The following is a 22,187-nucleotide window of genomic DNA, read 5'->3' as shown; positions in this document are numbered from 1 at the left end:
GACTGGTGGTGGTAATCCCTGGTCATCTGCCAGAGTCTCTCTAGGTCCACTCTTCTTCTCCCTTGCCAACAATTTCTTTTGTGATGCTAGGTTAACAATTTTTAGATTTCCTCACATATACATCAAATCATAGAATCACAGAATGGTTTGTGTTGGAACAGACCCCCCTGCCATGGTCAGGGACACCTAAAAGACCCATTCAACCTAGTCTTGAGCACAGCTTCTCTGGGCAACTTGTTCCAGTCTCTCACCACCCTCACAGTAAAGAATTTCTTTCTAAAACCTAATCCACACCTATCTCTGTCAGTTTAATGCCATTGTCCCTTGACCTATCACTACATATCTTGTAAAAAGTTCCTTACTGGCTCCCTTGTCAGCCCCCTTCAGGTACTGGAAGGCTTCTATAAGGTTACCCCAGAGCCTCTCTTCTCCAGGCTGAGGACAAGAAAAAGACCTTCTGAGTGACAGGTTCAGTTCCATCCATTCACTGGCATCTGGTTCACACAGTCCTTCTGGTAAAATTGTTAGGTACCTTGTTAAAACAGATTGCTGTTTTGCCTCCACTACCTCTTTTGGGAGATTTACAGGATCTCTTTGACCAGATGGTGAGAAACCTCCTATTTGAGACCTTTATTCCCTTTCCACACCAGAGATGTGCTTACTAAGATCTGGGAGGACCTCCCTGTACCCACTTGGTGAGAGCTTTTTCCATCTTCTTGCACACGTCAGGGCTGTGCAGATTGCATTAAATTCATTGCCAGTAGACATGTGGGACACAATAGGGCTAGAGAGGAGGCTGTTACTCTCAGGGTAGTGCTGTGTGCCAGGGCCCACCGACCTCCACATTAAAGCCCCATGTAGTGGAGTCAGATGGTGCATTTGGTGGGCTTCATATAGTTTCTCTGTGTGATTATCTCCTTCAAAACCTGTAGTAAGGCATCATGATGTATATAGGGCCAAGTGGCTGCAAGACCTGTGCCCTTAGTCACGGTGGGACCACAGACACAGCTCAGTATAACCTGAGATGTAGCTGCCCTGTGGTTCTACTCTAAATCTCCATTTCAAGCTCATGACTTTCCAAGCAATGACAAGTGCCCAGGCAGCTCAACACAGCCTAGCTATTTTTATCGTATTAGGAATACAAGATACAATCGTTAAGTCATTGGAGGGAATCTGTATTATTATTTGCTTATTCCATGAAAAAAGCAAACATTATTTATATCTGTTACAGTGGCAGTAGGGTGGTACCTACACACATAGAAATCCATGTCCAGCATCAGTTTCCACATGCATAGTGCACTGTCTTGCCAAAAATGCAATGTAGGTATGATCTGGATAGCAGTTATCATTACCTGCTTGTATAGTACTTCCAGAGAGATCAAAGAGTTACAAAAGTCAAACGACAGAGCTCCCAAAATAAAGAAAAGTCCTTCCTTGTCCCACAAGCCGCAGAGATGGCTTCTATTTAAAACCAGTCCTCACAAAAGAGCACAAATTTTATCCTCAATGCTTGAAGCTCAAGTATTTACACAGGGAATTTAGACTCTTCACTTGTGGTTTTGGCAAAAGCTTCACACAAATGTTTTGCACTGGTGGTCTCTTAGCCATTTAAGATAAACGCCAAAATCAAATGCAGTCCTTGCAGACTGGAGCGCTGGATGCTGTGCCAAGGATGAAGTATCCCCATTTGCCTCACATGTGTAGCTGTCAGATCAACATGCACGCCTGGTTTCCGAATAGGGACTCTCAAGGTGGAGAGACTCCCTTGGAATATGTTGCATGTTTAGGGTCAGAAGGAGCATGGATAAATATTCTTCCTTGCTGCCACAGTGTGGGTTCCTTTAGGAAATGTTGTTTTTTCTAGGGTTGGAGGGAACACAGATAAATATTTCTTCTTGCTGCCATGGTGTTTGCCTCTATCTGCAAGGTGCACACTCATGCACAGCCAGAGATGCCACCATTTAGAAAGAAAGCATTTGCCAGAAGGTACCCCACAATTAGCACACATATTTCCTGATCTAAATACAGGGGAAACTGTGGTTTCTGATCTACCACTGTGTGGTAACTGTTGGCAAATGCCAGCTTTTTAATGGCGACTACTCCACCACATATCTTCATTTAGAAACTGGCCCTGATTAGTAGCTACCCTTTAGTTAATAACTAAGTGGCAGGCATAGTTTCAAATGGAGGGGTTAGGATTCCCAATGGATAGAAAGTGGTGCCTTTCACTCAGCTTCCCTTTAAACTCTGCTAATTTGTGCCAGCCAAAAACACGGCTCCTACGTGATTTTATGTGTGTCTGTGTCTGTATTTGTGCAGGTGTATGTCGATATTTAAGACTTGTATCTTAGTTTTTCAAAGTCACAGAGTTCAGTTTGGCCTGGTGCCAGGAGGAGCAAGCATTTCCAGTGGAGCAGGAGAAAACTCTTAAATACAGCTTTTAAATGGCAGGTGATTCCTAGAGGGGTTAAAAATAAATAATATGGTTGGAGGTTACAGTATCATCTTTTAGCTACCAGGAAAAAGGTTGTTCCCTTCCTCGCAGGCTCAGTAGGGAATCAGCCTGCATAATCGGGGCATGCAAAATGCACAACTGGCTGCAGCTCAAGCGGGAAGGCAGCGCATGGCCGCCAAGGCTTCCTTCTGGGAGCTCGGCTCCTGGCACCTCACTGAAGCCATTTGAGCTCTAAGTCACCTCACTTTGTCCGGGCTGGTGTGTGGAGCCTGCTTCAGCAGTGGCTCAGCAGAAAGCCTGCCCAGTTTTGTGTCAGCTCAGTGCATTAACACAGCCATAAAACAATTATCCCCCTTTTGATTTGGTCCCTGAGCAAGTGCTGGTGGCGACGTCCGCTGCCTCCGGCTCTTCTCTGTGCCAGGGCTGGCCATCCCCCACCTTCACCTCGCTCCATGCCCAGACAGGCCCCCAGCCTGGGTTCACGGGTCCTCCAGGTCTCTTCTTATTCTTCCCCCACGGCAAGAGCCTGCCAGCCTCAGCTGGACCCAGAGCGGGGTTCAGACCAAGCGTGTTGTGCGTTAGGCAGCCAGCCCCCACTTCGCTTGTTTGATGCCTCCTCTGTCCCTTCAAACTTAGATCCGACTGACAGTTTTTTCTATTGTTTTTTCTCCAGGGCCGTCCAGGCCTGCAAACCTGCCGGGGGCTCCCATAGCTGCCTCCTCCCACCCTCACACATCCGTGATCACGTCACCTCTCCGCGCACTGGCCTCCCTCCCGCCCTGCCTTAGCCTGCCCTGCTGTGGTGCACGTGCAGTCTCAGTTGGCGGGACTCAGACTGAGATTCAGACTGAGACGTCAGGCACATTTGGATGTCATTGTCAGTTGTCAGGTAATAGAAATACTTTTTTTTTTGTTGCTATCTGAAGGTCAGTAGTGCTGCCAAGTGATGTCGTCTTTGCTGTGGGAGAGCTGCCTTTGCTGGGTCGCATGGGGAAGGCAGAGAAAATGCCCTAACCCCCCCCACTTCCCTACCTCCTTCCGTCTCCACCCTGGAAGAGGATGGGGAGTGGGAAAGGGCATATAACTCCCTCCATTTCCCCATCCCTCCCCTCCTACCTGCCCACTCTCAGTTGTCACCTGTGGCCACTGCCAGACCGTTGTGCCATGTTGTGAACAAATGTCTGAGACTCCTCACAGAATGTGATACCCCAGTATCAAGATTTCATCTCTCTAGGCTGTTTATTTTAAGCTTAATTGGATAACATTTAACATCTGAGGTATTTTTATTTCCTTCTTTTTTGCCCTTCCTTCTCAATTATTCATATTAAAGGCTCTCCTCCGCATCCATGTGCACGCAGGATGTATGTGCTCCATGCTATTTTCTCCCTTGCTTTGAGAAAATGCTCCTTGGTAACTCACCATGCATCCCTCGCCTCTACCCCATCAGCTTTTCTTTTCCTTTATTCCTTTTGGATGTCTGACTTTTGTCACCACAAGGAGGGGAAAGTGATGTGAAAATGAAGGCACACCAAGCTAGCCAAAGAGAATGCGGACATATTGTCACCAGACCACATCATTTCAGACCCAGAGATCTCTTTGAAATCAGTGGGTGTTTCTGAGCATGGCTCAGTTGCAAGACTAGGTCTATGTTGAACTGTGGGCCGGCGAGGTGAAAATGGGGAGGGTTTAAAAGAAAATACAGATGTGGCAAAATCCACAAATGTTTATGGAGTCTCACTGTGGTGGGCCAAACCCCACAGCTCTCATTCATGATAATGTGCATGTAGTTTTAATAGGGAGTTCCCTAAATGTTGCTGGATAACTAAAGTGTGAGGACCAAAGGATTTAGAGAGACAGCAATGACTATCAGGAGTAAAGCCTTCGGGAAATGGCTCCTCATTTTCTCCCTGAAACTGGCAAAACTTTGTTGTGCTAGCTTTTTCCTTCTGCAAGCAGTGGTGTACCACCTGGCTACAGTATGCTGTATATCATGAGAATGCTCCTGTAGATCTCTCATTGATGTAATAAAGCAAGATATAAAGTTTTGCAAGAAACTTAAATTTGTATCTTGGAAACCCTGCATGTTGAGAGATAAAATATTCTCAGGAGGAGGCTAAGAGCACTCTGCAGGGTGCTGTGTAGATCCTGGGTGAAGTTCAGGGCACACAGAGAAGGCTCCCATGCCACCTGGAAGATGCTCAGCCTTCACCTATCTGCTGGCACTGGGGCACAGGCTCTGGGTTTGTTGCAATGTGCTGTGTGGTGAGGTGCTGTCAGTAAATTAGGGGTCTGGTTAAATTTTCTATCCAAGCTGCTGTATGCAGTGTGGCAGGGGTTCAAACTCTGCTTTATCAGCCTTGGCAGATTGACCAACTGGCCTGAGATGGGTGTCCAGACCAGCTCTTGCAGATGGTGAGCGTTGGATCAGAAAGTCAGAAAGCTTCCCTATGCCCTGCCTTCTCTCCTCCCAGGAACCAGTAAACCAAATTGGAACTGATCTCATGTTTTGCTGTCCTCTGTCTTAACTGTATGTAGTATGTGCACACGAGACTTTGGGAGACAGGTAGTTGTAACACTGAACTGGATGCCCTGGTTCCCTCTTGCTTCTGATGCCAGTAGCTAATGGGAATGGAAGCAAGTACAACTAAAAATAGAAAAAGAAGGAAGGAAAAACTTAATAAAGAATGTGGGGAAGGTGAGGCTTTTGTACTTTGCGTACTTGGAGTTCTCACTTTGGAGTTCTGTGCTGTGAGTTTTCAGAATTGCCTGTTTTCTGGGAGAGTTCTGCCAGCTCTGTGGAGAGAGAGCTGTTATCATGGCTTCCTGTAATTACTGCTGCAGTCGGCGACACTTAGAGAATAGGTTTTATCAAAGTGCATGTTACATGTTTATGACAGTAGTTGGTCAAGGTCTGCTTGAAAGAAACATTTTCTTCCCTTGAAAAAGGAGATTATGTCTACTTAACCCTTTCTTAGCTCCCATAATATTCACTGTATGTGAGCCTAGGCATGGCTTAAACCCCATAGCAAGGGTTGTGGGATCTTTCTGTCCCCCAAAATGTTTTATGGAAATGAAAGAAAAGTGAGTTCTTTGTGTTGATTAATAATCTAGTGACAATCCCTCCATTGTGCCCTCTTTTTTAATATAGACATTTACAGCAGTCACTTGCTCCAGCTTTAGAGATCAGCTTGTCTCTCTGACTTGATTAGCCTTTTATTCTGTCAGCCCTGTTCTTGCTTCTGAGGAATTGGTTACTTCTTTGAACAAAAGCCATCAGCAGTTCCCGCCTCCCCTCATCCTTCATAATTTCTTACCTTTCCTGTTTTTCAGCATTTATTTAATTCAGTACCTGGGGATTTTCCATGCAGTTCTCAAGCAGGCTGCAACTCTGATGGCTTGAAGTTGCAGGTACTCCAAAATCTTTGCTGGGCACTCACAAACTGGGCCCTCAAGGGTACCTCAGAGCAGTTTGTGCTGGAGAATCCAAATGACTGGCTACTGGTGGGATTTGGGGTACATATATGTGAAAAACAGCGTTTGGAAATCTCCGACCTAGATAAGAGTGGGTGTCTGGGATGCTGAGTAGTGTTCAGTCATGCACAGAGGAAGTTGTGCTGCCTCATCCAGAGCTCTTAGCGATCTTTAGAAAACGTGCTGCTGATAGTTTCAATCGCAGCAAATGGTGCTGGGAGGTCTGCTTGGATGTCCACTCTGCTGCTCAGCCAGTGCTGATCGTGGTCCCCTCTGTCTTTGTTCAATTCTTTGTGTTCAGGGCACCCCAGGACGAGGAATTTGCAAGTAAAGGTCTATGTTTTTTCATGTGATTTAAAAAAAAATCTCTACCACTGGTTCAATCTCTCTCAGTCTATTTAATTTTTTATATATTTTGCCCCAGAAGCTTTTGTCAGTTGAATTGGGTTCTCCTGTTCAAATGTTTTTAGTGCCTATTTAATTAGAAGTTGGAATAGAGTAATGAAATTCACAGGGTTGTGTAGCTTGGATCTAAAATATAAATGGGTAAAGCATTCATTTTGCTTTACCCCTTGCCAGATTAGGGTGCTTTTTTTGAGCCTGCTTTTTATTTAATTTCAATGAATTGCAACTGCTCAGAGTAACTGTAAAACACACAGAGTTTTTTTTGCATAACAGAGACATGCAAATGATTGTTGAGAGACATAATTATGTAAAGAAAAGTATATGCCTGTGTGCATGCATACATACACTGCAATGCTTTTTGTGGGGCTATTTTTTCACAATACATCTTCATAAGGCTCTTTTTATGATGCTGATTTATTAATATTGTACATTAAGGCTTAAATTGTCAAAGCTGCCTAAGAGATTTGGATGCCCATTTCCCATTAAAGTTAACGAGAAATGAGCATTGAAAGTCTCAGTGCAGAAGTGCATGGCAGTTTACAGTGTGCTCTCCAAAGAAAAAAGTCCCTGCCTTGAAGATACTATGGTGCAAAAGCCCCAGGAAGAAGATCGTAGTCAGCCTAAGACAAAGGGGATTGTAATGGCACAGAGAATAACTTATCCCCTGTGCCTGCATTCAGATGTATACTTGATCCAAATTCTTTGGACCTGGGCCTATGAGTGACGGTTTTATATACCCCTGTAAAGATAATTAAATCTGTCCAATACACATATATTAATCTAACCAGTGAAACTGCTTCCTTCCCACACGTAGGCTGATGGAAGGAGGTGGAAAGCAATTACGATACTTAGTTGCATGTATAAAAACAGCAAGTGGGCATGGACAGCAGTGATTAGTGGAGAGGGCTGTGAAATTTAAGGTCTAAAACAGAGGAAGGCATGGGGCCATATCTCAGAAGAGAGGAACGAGCTCCTGCTAATTCAAGGAATCAGCTGTGTTAGTCATTAGGACATTCTGAAAATCACAGTCATCTTGTAAAGTTAATATCAATTTACTTGGCTACTGAAATTCTACTTACTGCTTCATTTAACTAGTCTGGTGTTTTCTTGGCAGAGGTTAAGGTGACAGTAAAGATAAAAGCAGTCCCTGTAAGTAAATCATAGGTTTTAAAAGAATACTTTTCCCTCCATCTATTATATCACCATATTAATTTTATGTTGGTTTTATAAGTGGAGTCAGCCAATGAGAAGAGCTAGATTAGACCACCCTGCTGTAAAAAGCTTGATGCAATTAATACAGTCTGTCTAGAAAGAAGTATTATTTCGAAAACTTTTATGTTAATGATATGGTATGCACTCGGTGCATTTCTTACTTGAACAAGAAGCAAGCTTTTGTTCACTCCAGACTGGGTTTTGTTAATACAGGAAGATCAGTGGAAAACAAAACAGTAATCAGAGCAGAGAATGCAAACTCATCCAGCAAAAACCTTCTAACTCATCATGTCCCAGGACAATGGTTGATACTCTACTCTTCATTTTTTGCTGAGTGGAGTCTCAAAAAAAACCAACAAACTTGATTTCCCTTCAGCACTGGGTGCTGTTTTGAGAGGAGAAAGAGGAATTTGGTATAAGTATTGAAGGACAGACAAAGGTCCATAATTACAAAGACCCTTTGTAAATGTCTCTTTTCATTTTTCTGCATAAAGAAGAGGTTTGCATAAAATACTGGGTAATGTTCAGGAAAGATGTTCCTATTAGTCGTGGTTACATGTATTTATTTATTTTAGTGAAATATTTAATGCATGCTATGGTAGAATCGACTTTGTGGACAGTACTTACAGAGTGCAGGGATGTGCAAGAGATGTATACACTAAAAAGAGTAATGCATCAGTCTGAGTGCACACATCCATCTTTACACCTATCTCTCAATCTATGTGTTCATTCATCTGTCCAAGTATTAAAATCATATGTGACCTGCTGTCTATGCAGCTCCCTGTCTCGCTAGTTATTAAAATCAGATCCAAACTCAAAATAGGTGGATCTAACACAGACTGATTTTTTTGACTGAATAGTGTGTTTGTCAAGAGGCAGCAAAGAGACCTCAAGATTGCAAAGAGGTGACTAAAATGAGGGTTCTGCATGGGGCAGGGTTGCTGGCAATGTGAGCATGGCTGCGGCTTTGTTCTAGACAGACGGCTGATCACTATAACTTTGTAAGTCCTAATTATGTCAAGTTAAGAACCAGCAGGAGCAATAGTGATATTTAAAGGTGCTTTAAAGTGGATGCTTGCCATTTCCAGACATCCCAGCAAAAAAAGAAAAGCCCCTTAATTGCAATATTAATGGGTGGAACTGAATCTGGTAGTCTTGGGACAAAAAGGTTCAAGACAACGTTGCCTGTATTAAGGACAATGGTTCCAACATTGAGAGAGTTAACTCGATCGCATACCACTACACTGAGCCCGAGAGTCTGAACTCTTCAAACGCTCCAAATGGAGAGCTAAATCAAAGAATCCTGTTTCAAATCCATCCAAGATGTTGCTGTTTTTCTCCTCTGACAGGAGAAGCATTTGGAAGTGCAGTTTCTTTCTTTTTTTATAGCTGTCTTAAAAAGGAGTTTGGATGTTTAGCACAGCTGGTGCTCATTACATTATGCACTATCAATAAAATAGCATGTGTAATTAATTTTTAATGCAGTGCTGTATGCAGCGCTTTAAAGCAGTTACTGTATGGGGAGAGCCGACACCGGTCACTGACATCAGAAATATTGAAATAGAGGGCTAGATTTTGCATTTTTAAAGGGTGCATGTGAGAGTGGGGGAAGGGTAATTCCCAGCCAGCAATTCTCTGGCCACAATCAAATTTAAAAATATAGGAACAAGATGGATGAAGGTGATTTTATAATTTGCTTATTGGAATAAATGAATTTATGTCCTTTTGGAGTTTGCTGAGCGATGGCTGGATTAGGAGTAGGGGACTTCAGAGCATAGGGAAGAACCAGGGGAGCACACAGCAACAGATCCATATTTGTTAAAGCCCAAACAGGCTTTGGTATCTGGTGGGAGATGAGGCAAAAAGGGAGCTTGTAGGAAAGCAAGGGAAGGACAATTTCTATCTCATTAAACAGGTTTTTTGTTTTATTGCAGGGCTTCATTCTTTTGCCTTGTTGTGCCTTGTTGTTCCCATCAGTAATCACCCCCATTTTTTCCCCTTGATTCACTAAACATTTGGGAGTATTGGTAGTCTGGAAGGGAGAGAGTAGCTTGGTTACAAAGAGGCACCACTGATGACATGGTTTGTGCTGCTCTGACAGAAGACACAAACAAATTAGAGTCTTCTTTTTTCATGATGTTTGTGCACAAGACACCAGCATAAGTGAAGACTGCTTTAATTAGGCACAGTAGGCAAGGTTTGAGCACCACCATGACTCTCAGCAGCCATTATGTCCAGAAACACCTTGGTTGACTGAAGGAGGAGCAGACCTCTTTTTGAAGTTGCAGTGTGGTGTATGTTCATGCTCAGCAAAGGGACAGGAATGGCTTTCATGTTTCTGCAGCAGAGTAACCACCAGGGATGGCTTGCAGGATGGGACCAGCCTCTTCCCTGCTGCCACTGTTTTCCCACCCATTTTCAGAGAGTTGAATGCTTCTTGGTGAACACTTCCTAAAAAGAGAAGAAATCAACTGCAGGAAGAGAAGGAAGGAAGCAATCACCTAAAAAGCGACAAAATTAGGGGTAGTGCTTGTCAGGTGCCTTCCCTTTTGGTTGGGCAATGCACCAGCTTCCTAAGAGCTGATTTACTTTTTTTTATACACATGCACAAGGCATAAATGTTTGCAATTATTCTTTCTTTCTCTCAGCAAATTGCCATTCATTTGTACATAACATATGCTAAACAGTTCACTTGTACAGCCTCACCTGGCATATTCAGGATGGAGTTTCCTCCTGCCCCTTCAGCAGTAGCTTTTTGTCATCACTTTTCTTCTCGCTTTCTGTCAGATTCGTGCGGATGTGTTTGTGTGCCTGAGCCAGGAAGTGAATTGGCCTGTTCAGTTTGTGAGAACAGAGATAAATCTCTCGTGCACAAATATAATACTCAGTGTCAAAGGAAGTAGGGCAAGCTATGGTGTATGTCATAGGTAGTTGTGATGAGAACTGCTCTTTAGTTCACAAACCAGAGTGGGAAAGGTGGAGGGAACAATGAGGTGTTGTACATTTTGTAGTGAAATCACTTAATTCTATTTTATTTGCTTTAGAAGAATTGGATCATTTATTCCTGGGGTGGCTCAGGTTTAGGCCAGAGAACTGCAAAAAATTACCATGTGTCCCTCCAGAGCTGTCTAATTCAGAGGACCTCTGCTCCTTTGTCTTCTGAGTGCTTCATAAAAGTAGATGAAAGGCAGGGTTCTGTGCTCAGAGAGGATGCTTTATGTTCAGAATGTGATTTGAGTCAAAGAAGCCATGCTGATGCATCTCATGTGTGTCCCACTGGGCTCCTGTGTTGTGCATGTTGGTCCTTCTTTCTGCTGAGAAGTAAGCAGCTGAGCAACTGTTAGCAACATACCTTTTTATGCTGTTTGCCTTCTTTTGGGCAGGCTTTTTCCAGGTGGTTTTGAGGTACGTACAGAAATCTGGTAGGCTAGTGTATGGCAGATGCCTTTGGTATCTTTATTTTCCTCTTGTTTTTGTCTAAATCAAACCATTTCTCTGGGTCCCCATTCCAGGTAATGTAACTTGCCATAGCACAGGCTGGATAAGCCAGGTTCAGTGAGACACTAAAACATGCACTTGGAAGGAAGCAGGCAAAAATCCCACATAGAGAAGGCTTACATTTTTTATGAATTCAGCTGTATGAGTCAGAGGTCCTGGGACTTCAGGAATGAGGTTAATGCAGGCACTAAGCAAGACGATGGGGAGACACAGCCGCTGGAATCATGCTATGAAATGGTGCTTTCTAAATTGCTGTCTTTGCTATTCACGTAAAGGATGTCTGGTTAGAGAAGAGCTGGTTTGCACTACGTACCTGCAGCTTTTATTCTTGCTTAAACCTCACCTGGCTATTTGAAGCCAACTGTAAATGTATTATTTTCAGAACATCCCCTGGCAATATGAGAGGAGCATCCCATCCTTCCTGTGTGTCAGGCTGTCTCCTTACATGTCCTGTATTGACCTAGATTACTTCACGTGAGACACAGATCTAAACCTGGTCCCTATATCTCTTCCATGGCTGCATGACATATGTGGTGCTCCCAGGGCGTGCTGTACCATGCCAACAGTCCATGGAGAGATGGGTTAGGGGCTGCCTGGGGATGCTTGGCTGACCATCTTCCTGTGAGGTGTTTTCTGACTTCAGTGGTGTTATACTGTTCTGTGAGCTGTGAACCTGGTCCGTGGAAATCCAGGACGTACAGAGATCTAAGTAAGAGTCAGAGTATTGTTGCGAAATACATATCATTTAAAACCATCCATGGTGATCAGGGTAAAACCCAAAAATTCATGGACTCTTGTAAGACCTCAGCACCAGAGCCTTCTGCCTGCAGGGTAATAATTTTTTCAGTTTGCATCTTCTAACAGAGTTTTGGGTTATTTTCTCATCACTTCTGGTTGAATAGGACGAGAGTAAGTTAATTTATTATGGCACAGACAGGCTTATAATATAAAGTATGTCCAAAAATTAGATCTGAGTGTTTATGGCTTGATTAATCCAAATATTTTATAAAAATATGTGAACTGTTGATTAAACTGGGAGCAGGATCATTGTGGTCATACAGTGAGGATAAGATTAGTGAGTAATTTTACCTTCCTGTAAAGCCTTATTAAAAAAAAAAGTCATTCTTTCTCTATATTTATCATTTTCTCTTCAAAAGGAACTAATTTATCCATTGTAAATTTGAGGTAGAATCTTAAAAGCTCCACAGTCTATTGAAGCCAAACACTTCATTATCATTATCAATAGATACATAGAATAGTTGTAAAATAATCCTGTGAGATTGCTGTAAACTCCTTCCCAAATTCCTTCACACTTTCCCTGCCCATTTTCCATGAAGAGTGCTGTGAAATCTGCACCCATGCTGCCCCTGCCTCTATCACCACTGTCGCCGTTCATTAGTGCAGCTGAGCACACTCATAAATGTCTGAGCTCTTCCCATATTTAGAGCTCTCTAGCCAGCAAATCTTCCCTTCTGCTCTTCCCTTTTTGAGAAAAAACCCAACAGTCAGGGTCTGAGGTGGGCACTTGAGCTATAATTTTAATTCAGTGACCTGGTATCATCCAGAGCTATAAGGGAGAGCAAGAGTGTGGGAGAGAGTACCATCACTGCTTAAATAATTTGCTCCTTGCCCTTTCTGTCTAAGTTTTCCAGGCTGTGTCTTGTGATTATAAACTGAGATTTCTTAAATTTGTATTCTCCTTAATAGGTAAAGATGAGCGAAAGCTGTTTTTCACTTTCTCCTCACTTTTTCTTCACAGATGTCTTTGCTCTCTGGGACTGGCTGGCACTGCTGGGGAGGTATTTCCCAGGGGATTTCATTGCCCCAGGGTTAGATTTTCCCATCTACACAGCAGCATGGAGCTGTATTGCATATAGCTCCCTCCCAGCAAGTCTCAGTGAGTCACCATCCTGCTTGCTGGCTGTCTGCTGGGAACAGGATGCTCTGTCCCAGGCCACCCTGGCCATGGAGCTTCTGCCCATCTGCATCTTTCCTTTCCCCTGCTCTGCCCTAGACATTCATATTTCTTTCTGATTTTATGTATAACATTTCACCTTTTCCATCAGGTAGGTCCTTCATTCATTGCTGTCACTGCCAGTGGTCCCTGCAGTCATAATTACAGCACTTTTTTTTCTAAAACACAAGTCCAAAATGATATTTGTTCTTTTTAGTGTTTTTTAACTTCACAATTTTAGAAATGGAAATGACTGCTGAAAATAAACACAGTTTGCAATGTACAGACTTACTGAGCCAGCATGAATTTCCTTAATAAGCTGGGGTATGTGTGTGTGTGTGTGCATGTGTGTGTTTTTCCCCCTTAAACCTTGGAATAAGAGTACTGTCTCTTTAAATCCTAACTCAAACTTTACTGGCGATTTTACAGAGCCTGGTTTCATTTATAGTGGAGCCAGACTTGCTGTGTGAGAGCCGTCCGCATGCTGGAATTAGTCTTAAGCTCGCTTCTGTGGAGTTGCCAAATTCCATGTTTGTGTTTTATTTAGAATTCTTTTCACGGCCAGTCGAATCTGTTCAGGCACACATAGGCAGTGTTGCGCCCCATGGAGAAAATAAGCAAGTTTGCGTTTTCTTTGGCATAGGCCATGGCCACAAAAGACTGCGGTCTAAAGAAACATTTTTTAAAAGCTATTTTAACCCATAACAGATGTATAAAGTAGGCACACACATGCCAGCTTCCTTAGTTTTAATTAAAAAATAATTATGGCTTTAATGGGATGCTAGTGACAAATTTGGATGAATGGTGGGTGACATTATCTCAAGGCTTGCTTCAACTTATAAATTAGTGCGTTTCTCTTGGCCAGTGGTACAGATGAAATTAAATGAAGGAGCAGATTAATATTTCTTAAAGTTACATTGAACCAAATGAAAAATCCAATCAAATAAAAAAACATGGCCTCTTCCTTCCTCTCTTCGTCAGATCCCCGTTTGCATGCCAGAACACAGAGGAAAGGTTATTTTCTCTGCCTGATAATTGATCTGGCCAATGACAAACTGGACTTAGGTTTTCAGGGTGCCTGTCCCTTTTGTAATTTTGCATTGGTAGCCACATTGCCAAATTACTGTGATTAATGTCAGCAGGTTCTTCCATTTATAACCACATCTAACCTGCTAACACGGTACCTCCGAGCCAGGAAATCTTAAACATAAACCCAACCCGACATGTTGCATGTTGCAATGGTTCTCTCTCCATACTTTGGCTAACTGGCGGCGATGCTGGCTGTGATTTCCCACATCTTTAGGCTATTTTCAATTTGGGGCTTTCAAGGCTCACCAGAACTGGGCTAGATGCACAGGCTTGCACAGGTAACAACAGTTTATATTTATGAAGAAATAAACAAAAGAGTAATAAACTTGTAATGAGCTAACCCCAGATGGTATCTCTGCTGTTATTAGTCAGGTGTATGTAGAGTTGAGGAAGGGAGATTGAAGGATCAGCATGAGAGGCTCTGGATATTGAAGGAGCAGTCAGATGGGTTCACTGGAAAGTGTCTTCCTCCTTCCCATGCAAGCCTCCATCCCACCCATAGACACCCTGAATAGGTGCTGAGAACAAAGGCAATAAAGCAGTGCAGCTTTTCAAGGCCTGCAGGGGAATCACATTTCCTCCAGACCTGTTTGTCCCACCCTAGTGCTCTCCAGCAGCAAAGCCAGCCCAGCGTGGGATGGGGCTTCCTGGATGAGAGCAGATGATCGGCTTTATGATCTATGGCACCAGCAGATGAGGATCATTTTGGTTTTGGATGGCAAAACCCTGTTCTCCAACATATTCTTTCATGAAACTTCTCATCTGCTTAACATTTAGCTTCCATTGTAAAAGAAAACCCTGGAATGCTGCTGATACATGTAATCTAGATGGTGAGAACTCTTCTTCACTTAGGCAGTGCTAGTTTTTTCTGATGGATATGTTGAACTGTTTCCTTAGTAAATAGTAAAAGCGACTTTTGGAAAAAAACAGATTAAGGAAAGAGGGAGAGAGTATCAGGTGCTTGGTGGGTAGCTGTGCACCTTCCCCACCATCAGTCCCTTCAGCTTGTGACTTACAAATGTTTTGCTATTAATTTCCATGCAAATGTGGCGGGGTCCCCCACCTGGCTTGCTTAAAGCTGTCTGCCATGTCAAGCTGGGGAAATTCAGCAAGAGGAAGTTGCTTTGCTTGGTTTGGGCCAAGTCTGTAGAATTTGAGCTCCTCAGGGCAATCCATTTAATCCCGCAGGGACAGCAGTGTCTCTTCTTGGTGTGCAGGATGTCCATTGCCTGAAGCTGAACCAAGCCAGACTCTCTAAAGATACAATTCTTAGGCTTTGTTTAACTGCAGCAAAAGAAAGATTTTCCTTTGTCGATTGAGTGAGGATTTCTGTGGTAACATTTCCCTGAGCTTGAATTCCTCATGAGTGAAAATGAAGCTCCAGCATTAAAAACATGAGTCATGCAGTGCACATGAGACTAATTTTTGCATTCCTGAAATTTTTGGAAGGGAAACATTACATTCATGATAATCCTTTCAATTATACCTTATTGCTAAAATAATCCATGAGGCATTCTGCAGTAGAGCCCTCTGCTATTTGGTTACAGTTGAGACTTTGAAAATAGCACCTGAAAGCTTTTAGTCTCCTGTGTGTCAATATCTTAATTTTCTTTTTATGTTGAGGCACACAGGATGGTCTGCCATCTTTTTTATTTACTCCTTAGGATTTTTTTGTTTAATAAATAAGGCTAATTTGATTTGTTCTGATCTGTCTCAAGTATCTAATTGCTGCTGTAGAGAATGATTAATGTCCAGTTGAAAGGATTCCATATCTATAAATGAGAACTGAAAGCAGATGTTAGTTTGATGAACGTGTGCTGCCTATTCCTTGCCTGCACTGGCTCAGAGAGCGGGCTGCTATCTATCAAAAGAGAGATGTTAGATGCCAAACACAGTTCAGAGTCACACACCTATCATGAGCAGAGTGAGCAGTTAACAAATAAAGTATCCCAGGTAGGTTTTTCTCTGCTTGTGAAATATGTATACATGAGACAGTGTTATCCTCAAATTGCCAGAAGTACTTGACAAGCTCCAGTTTGGGGGAAAGCACTGTGAATTGATGACAAGAAGGACTTTGTCTCTGAGTTTTCACTCAATGAGTAGTGTTGGTATGCTGTCCAAGGGCAGGTAAGTTCAGTTTCTAGTGCATTGTGTGCACAGTGCTGATTCTGAAGTTAACTCAACCCCTGAAAAACCACCCGACAAAACCAAACCAAAGCTCATACTGGTGTCTTTGCTATTGGTGGTCTGGCTAGGTGCTCAGGCATTTCTGGCAAGCCAGGCCAAATGCTTTTCAGAGTTTGCTAGCTTGAGCTCAGGCAGATCTGTGGAGAGCAGACACTAAAGGGAACAAAAGACTGAATTGCCTGGGCACGAGATCAGGTTTTGTATCATCCAGACAACTTTGACATACACTGCACAAAATAAGTGCAAGAGCTTTTTAGATAAAAGCAGGTACAGACAGGATCTTTTCACATGGGCTCTCCAGTTTAGTAAAGATGCTTTACAGCCCTTTCACAAGCGGTGCTCTCTTGTGCTCATGGGGCTGCTGGAGTTCACCTTCCCAGCCAGTGTGTAGCAGCAGGTTAGCAGCCAGTGCATGGAGGAGGAGACATTTTGGCCAAGGGCAGGAAATTCTGATAATGGCAGTAGGATTGTCAGTGTTTCCAAAAAACAGAGAATGCTTTCTTTGTAAAGCCTCTTTTAAAACCATTTCCATTAGTTTTAAAATGCTCACCAGTATTACTGTGAGCAAAAGAGAAAATGTAACAGATTTATTCACTTTGATTTTTTTTTTTTTTTTTTTTTTTTTTTTTTTTTTTTTTTTTGTGTGTGTGTGTGAAATAGCTTTTGCATTTTCACTTTTTGTTAAAGTGCTGTTCAGGTAATTTCTGTGACAAGAAAACTATTTCACAGATGGACAGACGGAGATGTAAAGACCAACATAACTCTTCCTTGATGTCGATAAATCAGGCTGACCTGGGACGTGTGTATGGCAGGAGAGGGAAAGAGAGAGAGGAGGCGAGATGGAGGATAAAAGAGACAGAGAAAGGACTTGGAGTCATGGAGAAGGACAGGTGCTGGAATCCCAGAGCTCTGTCTATGTCAGCTTTTGTACTGTAGTCATGTCAAAATTACAGCAAAGAAGAGTACTTCCAGTGTGACCTCCTGTTCCCCTGGAACCTCAGTAGGACTCTACATACAGCAGCCACGTGAGAACAGAGAAAAGACTGTCTTTTCAAGCTGTTTTTTTCATTTGGGGTGTAACTATAAAAACATTAATTCCAAATATAACTATTAAAATCCTTGTGTTTTTTTTAAAGACAGTATTGAACTGAGCAGTGAGACTTTCAATTAAAGTAGCTATACTTTACTGGTGTAAAACCTGCCTGTTCAGAGTGTTCTTGTTGATTTTCCCTGACCTATATCTACCTGACTGTTCTATGATGTAAACAATTTCCAGCTGATATATGTCACAAAATTACTGAAAATCAGAAAGTGGGCCAAAATAAAGTAAATGGTAACTCTCTCCCTGTCAGGGCATACTTTCAAGTTACTAAAAAACAAAATCTGCTTTTTGTCTTCCTTTACTTCTCTTGCTTTCCCCATCCTCTTCCTAGCTCTTATTTTCTTATAGGGAGGAAACGGAATTGGTGCAAATATGACTATCCTAAATTAAGCTGGTGAGTTACTCATGTAGCTGTTATCATTATTGGTCAGCCTGTAGCGCACAGCAAACTTCATTTCTGTGGAGAAGAGTCAGGACTGAAGTGAGGAGAAGGGGCACATCTGACCATGCAGTCAGGAATATACGTTGCCATTTCTTTTTATCTGGTCTCCTGTCTGGTTGCTTCTGCATCTTTACGTGGAGTAGGAGAAAAATATCTTTGAGAAAATGTTTAAAGGGAGGTATCTTTTATAACATGGTGACTTTCCTCATTGCAGTGAACTCAGCCTGTGGAATGAGCTGTGAGTGTGTAATTTTTGCAGGACAGGGCTTGTCTGCAGCATTTTATTGTTTCTGGAAGTGGTCACTTGAGCAAGTACACATGTGCTATGAATAAGTATTGGTTTTCTCTGGCTGCTTCTTAGCAGGTTTTCCTCTGAATAAAGGTGTGCCTGGCCCTGGGCATAATGTGGAACTCCCTCATGTTGGCAGTGGGAATGTGTGATGGCGTTGGGAACTTCATGTGGTGCTCATAGCTCAGTGCACACCTCAGGCTTAGCATCAGGAATCTCATGTTTGCTTTGCATGGACAAATACTCTGTTGGCCTTACACAATTGCAGGCATGGCTTTAAGGTTTAACCATGCGTCTAAAATCAAAGGAAAACACCGCACAGGGAGTGTTCCTTGGAAAAAGCAGCTGTAGGAGACCAACAACAGGCTCTCTTTACAGGTGGGAGAAAATTAAACATTCTTGTCCAGGGGTCGCCAGTGATCCCAATGTAAAGGACCCTGAATCTGGCTAAAATAGGAAAATCCAGGTTGAAAAATATTGTGAGAAGATTTTAGAATTTGCTGTATGCTTTTATTGTTATCCAGTGTAAAGCATTGATAAGAGAAGATGATTCTCGCATATCCTGTCCTATTCCCTACTGTTTGGAAAATCTAAATCCCCAAGCCTTTGTTGAATTTTCCTTGTGATCTTGGAAAAGTTCTTTAATTTCTCCATGGGAAGCGTCCTACAAACTCAGTAAGGAATTCCAACTCTTCACTCTTGGCTGGGAATAATATGAGGATAAAGATGTGGAAGTTTCTGAGGTGCTCAAATACTAAAATAATAAAAAGCTACAGAAGTATATAAAATGAATGCATATAATTGAGGCTAATTTTTCATGAATTGCTCGTCCAGGGTTTTACTGGATATGATGTAAATGAGTCTGAGGGCCATTGATAGTGATTGATGTTTATCCAACTGTTACTGTGTTTAAAATACTCACAAATGTATAAGAGGTACTGCTGTTACTCCTCTCTGTGAAAACAGTGGATCAAATTGTGCTCTCAGGTACAGCAGCTCAAGACCATTGCAAATTAAGCCACTGGAAATCAATGGGGTTGCACATTTGTAACTGAGATCAGAATTTGCCTTGGCCTTGTGAGGTGCTCTGTGTGTTAATTCTTGCATCTGAAACTGGAAGAAATGGCTTTTTTATTACAGCAGTGCTTGAAGAGACCCCAGGAAAGTGAGATGTATATATTAGAGGCTGCCAACAGCTAGTGGCAGTTTCGGCCTAATAAACTGGAAGTAAATAACTTGGTGATTAGCTGGAATTGGCAGGCCACTTAAACACAGCACTGACTGGGTACATGGTTTTCCCTGTTCACACCTTAATACTATATAACAGCATGGGTGGATGCCTGGAAGATATATGAGCCTCAGAAGAACTTGTTCTGAATCTGCGTTGTTACTTCTATTTGTGAATAATCTTAATGATAACAACAACACAACAAGTACTTAGCTAGAACTTTTCATTCCAAGGAGCCCAGAGCACTTCTAATTTGAAGAGTGAGTAAACAATAAACAGTGAAATCCAAGTCATTACAGCAGGGGTAGTTTTGTAGTTCAAGGGATGAACTAGGAAGACAGCTGAAATTGGGTTTTCTTGCTGCTGCCCCCACCACACCATCTCTCTGTGAACTGAGGCTGTAGTGGGGATATGTGAAGCTTAATCTCAGGCAAACAGTTGTGTGGATAAAGCAAGCAGTGCAAGAACCTGAACAGGATTATTGCGAATAGACTTGTATGTTCAGAGAAACTGAACCCATGGAGATCCACTCTAAGAAGAAATATGATCAAATAGTGAGGGAATAAACAAACTCTTTCAGGGCAGGACATAGATGAAGTCTGTGGAAGTTATCTGGAGAATCAGTTGCTATTGATTCAGTAAGCATTAGGTCAGGTTGCTTGCTCCCTGACTGCCATTAAGTTGTATTTCAGGAAAGAACAGGGCATTTTGGCAGGACAATAAGAGAAAGTCTGGCACAGTCCATTCATTCATTTTTGCAATTGTCATGCTCTTGTCTCACTTCTCTCACTTCTTACATTTTTATACTATAAGTAGCAAGAAAAGGTTCTGCAGTTGTCATTTGCCACCTTTCTGAGTCCTGCTTTAAATTCTAATGCACAGGCTTACTTTAACATTTTGTTTCTCCACTGGATTACTTTATTTTTTCCTCTGCAGTAATGAGGTTCCTGCTGCAAGGAGGAATTCCCCTCTTCTGTGTAATAAAATGACCAGGCTGGGTTAGCACTGTGTTCCCAAAGAGAAAGGATAAAAAAATACTCAAACAGTGCCAGGTTCTCTGACAGAATTAATACCTCACAGTATTGTGTCATTCCTGCAGCCTCTTCTTTTCAGTTACCCATCCCTCTTAGTCATTTTATTAGTCATTATTTTTGGAAAGGGGTGTAGCAAACTGGTTTGATTGGAAAGCACCAGGGTAAAGTGTCCAGCTTTGTTACTTATAGAGGCCATCATGTTGACATGTAGATTTCTAAGGATTTAGGCTATGTATGGGTCAGAAAATGTAGTGCTTCTTGATTGCTCTGCTCTCTGAAGTATAGAACTTTGGTGGTTTAGAAGTGGAACGATAATCCTCAAAAATGCTGCAACATGCCTGAGATTGTGTAGCATAGTTCATCTTTGTGGTTTCTCCTAATCAGCCCTCACAGGTGTGTATGACCATTATACAGGCAGGAAAAAAACAAAGGGCCTGGGCATAAAGTTGGTTAATAAGTTCCCAGCCTCGAGAAATCTGGCCTGGTCACGTTGCTACATGAACAAAAGGCATAAAATAAATTTACTGTTGAAAGTGCTTTGCTTTGGGTTTGGATTAGGCCCATAATCCAGGTCAGCAGTTATCAAATTATCTTGTAGAAGGTAAGAGTATTTTGGCCCAAGGTAGTCAGAATTGAAATGTGTGACAGAAGTACATCTACAATTTTTGTTTAGGTGTGGAGATACTGGAGCATTTCTGATCAAATCATGGGTTTTAACTTTTACTGTAATTGAGAACATGTGAAATTAATTAAAAAACAAAAAAAGAGGGGACCTGAAAGATTTAAGTGCAATTAATTTTATTTTGTTGAGATTAAGTATTTAATACCTGGAACCTGCTAGGAAGGCAAACCAGGGTTGGCTCTAAGAGTGTGAATTTTCAGGTTTTGAAGAAGCCAAGAATACATAATGGCTGCTTTATGTGAGTTTTCTTCATTTCTTCAACCTTCTGGGCGAAAGTCAGGTCTGTGTGAAGGTAGGTGTGCGCAGTATTTTGCAAGCAGACATGAGCTTGCTCTGCCCATGCTTCAAGCCAACTGGACCCCAGCCAAGCTGCAGCGGAAGCTGTACAGCTGTGTGAGCGAGGATGTTGAGCCCCAGCCCCGTTCCTCTGCAGGGCTGGTTAGCTCGGGTTTGAAGCTTTACTAACCACAGCTACATGTCCTCTGCATTGGTGCTGGCTTGTGCCTGGCCGGGCTGGAGTGCAGGCAGGGCGAGCCTTTGTCAGCCTGCCAGGTGCCATGTAGACATACCCTTCCTCACCCTAGGTAGCAGTTTCTCAGGCACTCAATTTTCGTTGAAGTCAGCATGAGCAAACGTTAGTCATCTTGAGTCGTGGTTGCCAAAGGAGGTACTTTGTGCAACCCATGGATTAGCAATGTAGGCAACTGACTTTGCATTACTAATGTTTGGTCTGCTTTCTCCCAGGCCTTTCCTCTTTCTTGGTCACTGTCAACCCCCTTTCCTGCTGGCTGCTCCAGCTCTGTATTTGCATTTGACTGAAGTGATACAGTTGTCAGCCCTGAAGAAGTCTCTAGATTTCATTGCTACCCTCCCTCAGGCGATGCAGTTTACCACCAGCCCTGAGAGGCTGGTTTGGAGTCTCTTGAAGTTGTTGAGATCTCGATAGTGCTTTATGGTGATATTGCCCTCTCTCTTCACCTTGAAGAAGGGAGTGGTGATTTAGCCAGAAGCGAACAAGTGACTTCAGCACGCTGGTGCTTCTTCCCTAGGGAGTATAATAAAAGTTTCACCCTACAGGGTACAAACTATGCTTTACTGAGTAAAAACAAAGAGTAAAAAAGAAATTGGGGTAGGCTCAT

The 22,187-nt window shown here is 42.5% G+C and overlaps 1 protein-coding gene across 4 annotated transcripts in view; it reads left to right on the top strand.

Moving 5' to 3' along the window:
• Window positions 1-22,187, top strand: part of BCL11B (BCL11 transcription factor B) — a 90,944-nt gene that overhangs the window by 38,981 nt on the left and 29,776 nt on the right. For 2 of the 4 annotated variants that reach the window (XM_069016028.1, XM_069016029.1), the window contains exon 3: window positions 3,129-3,344. The exons of the other annotated variants lie outside the window; for them this stretch is intronic. In XM_069016028.1, coding sequence (XP_068872129.1) covers window positions 3,129-3,344 — 216 coding nt within the window. The remainder of the gene's footprint in view (window positions 1-3,128; window positions 3,345-22,187) is intronic. 4 annotated transcript variants of the gene reach the window in all.

This window comes from Aphelocoma coerulescens, chromosome 5 (genome assembly GCF_041296385.1).
Source record: "Aphelocoma coerulescens isolate FSJ_1873_10779 chromosome 5, UR_Acoe_1.0, whole genome shotgun sequence".
In the NCBI taxonomy this organism is placed as follows: domain Eukaryota; kingdom Metazoa; phylum Chordata; class Aves; order Passeriformes; family Corvidae; genus Aphelocoma; species Aphelocoma coerulescens.
Note: the sequence above shows the minus strand (reverse complement) of the source record. Positions and strands in the feature narration are given on the sequence as shown.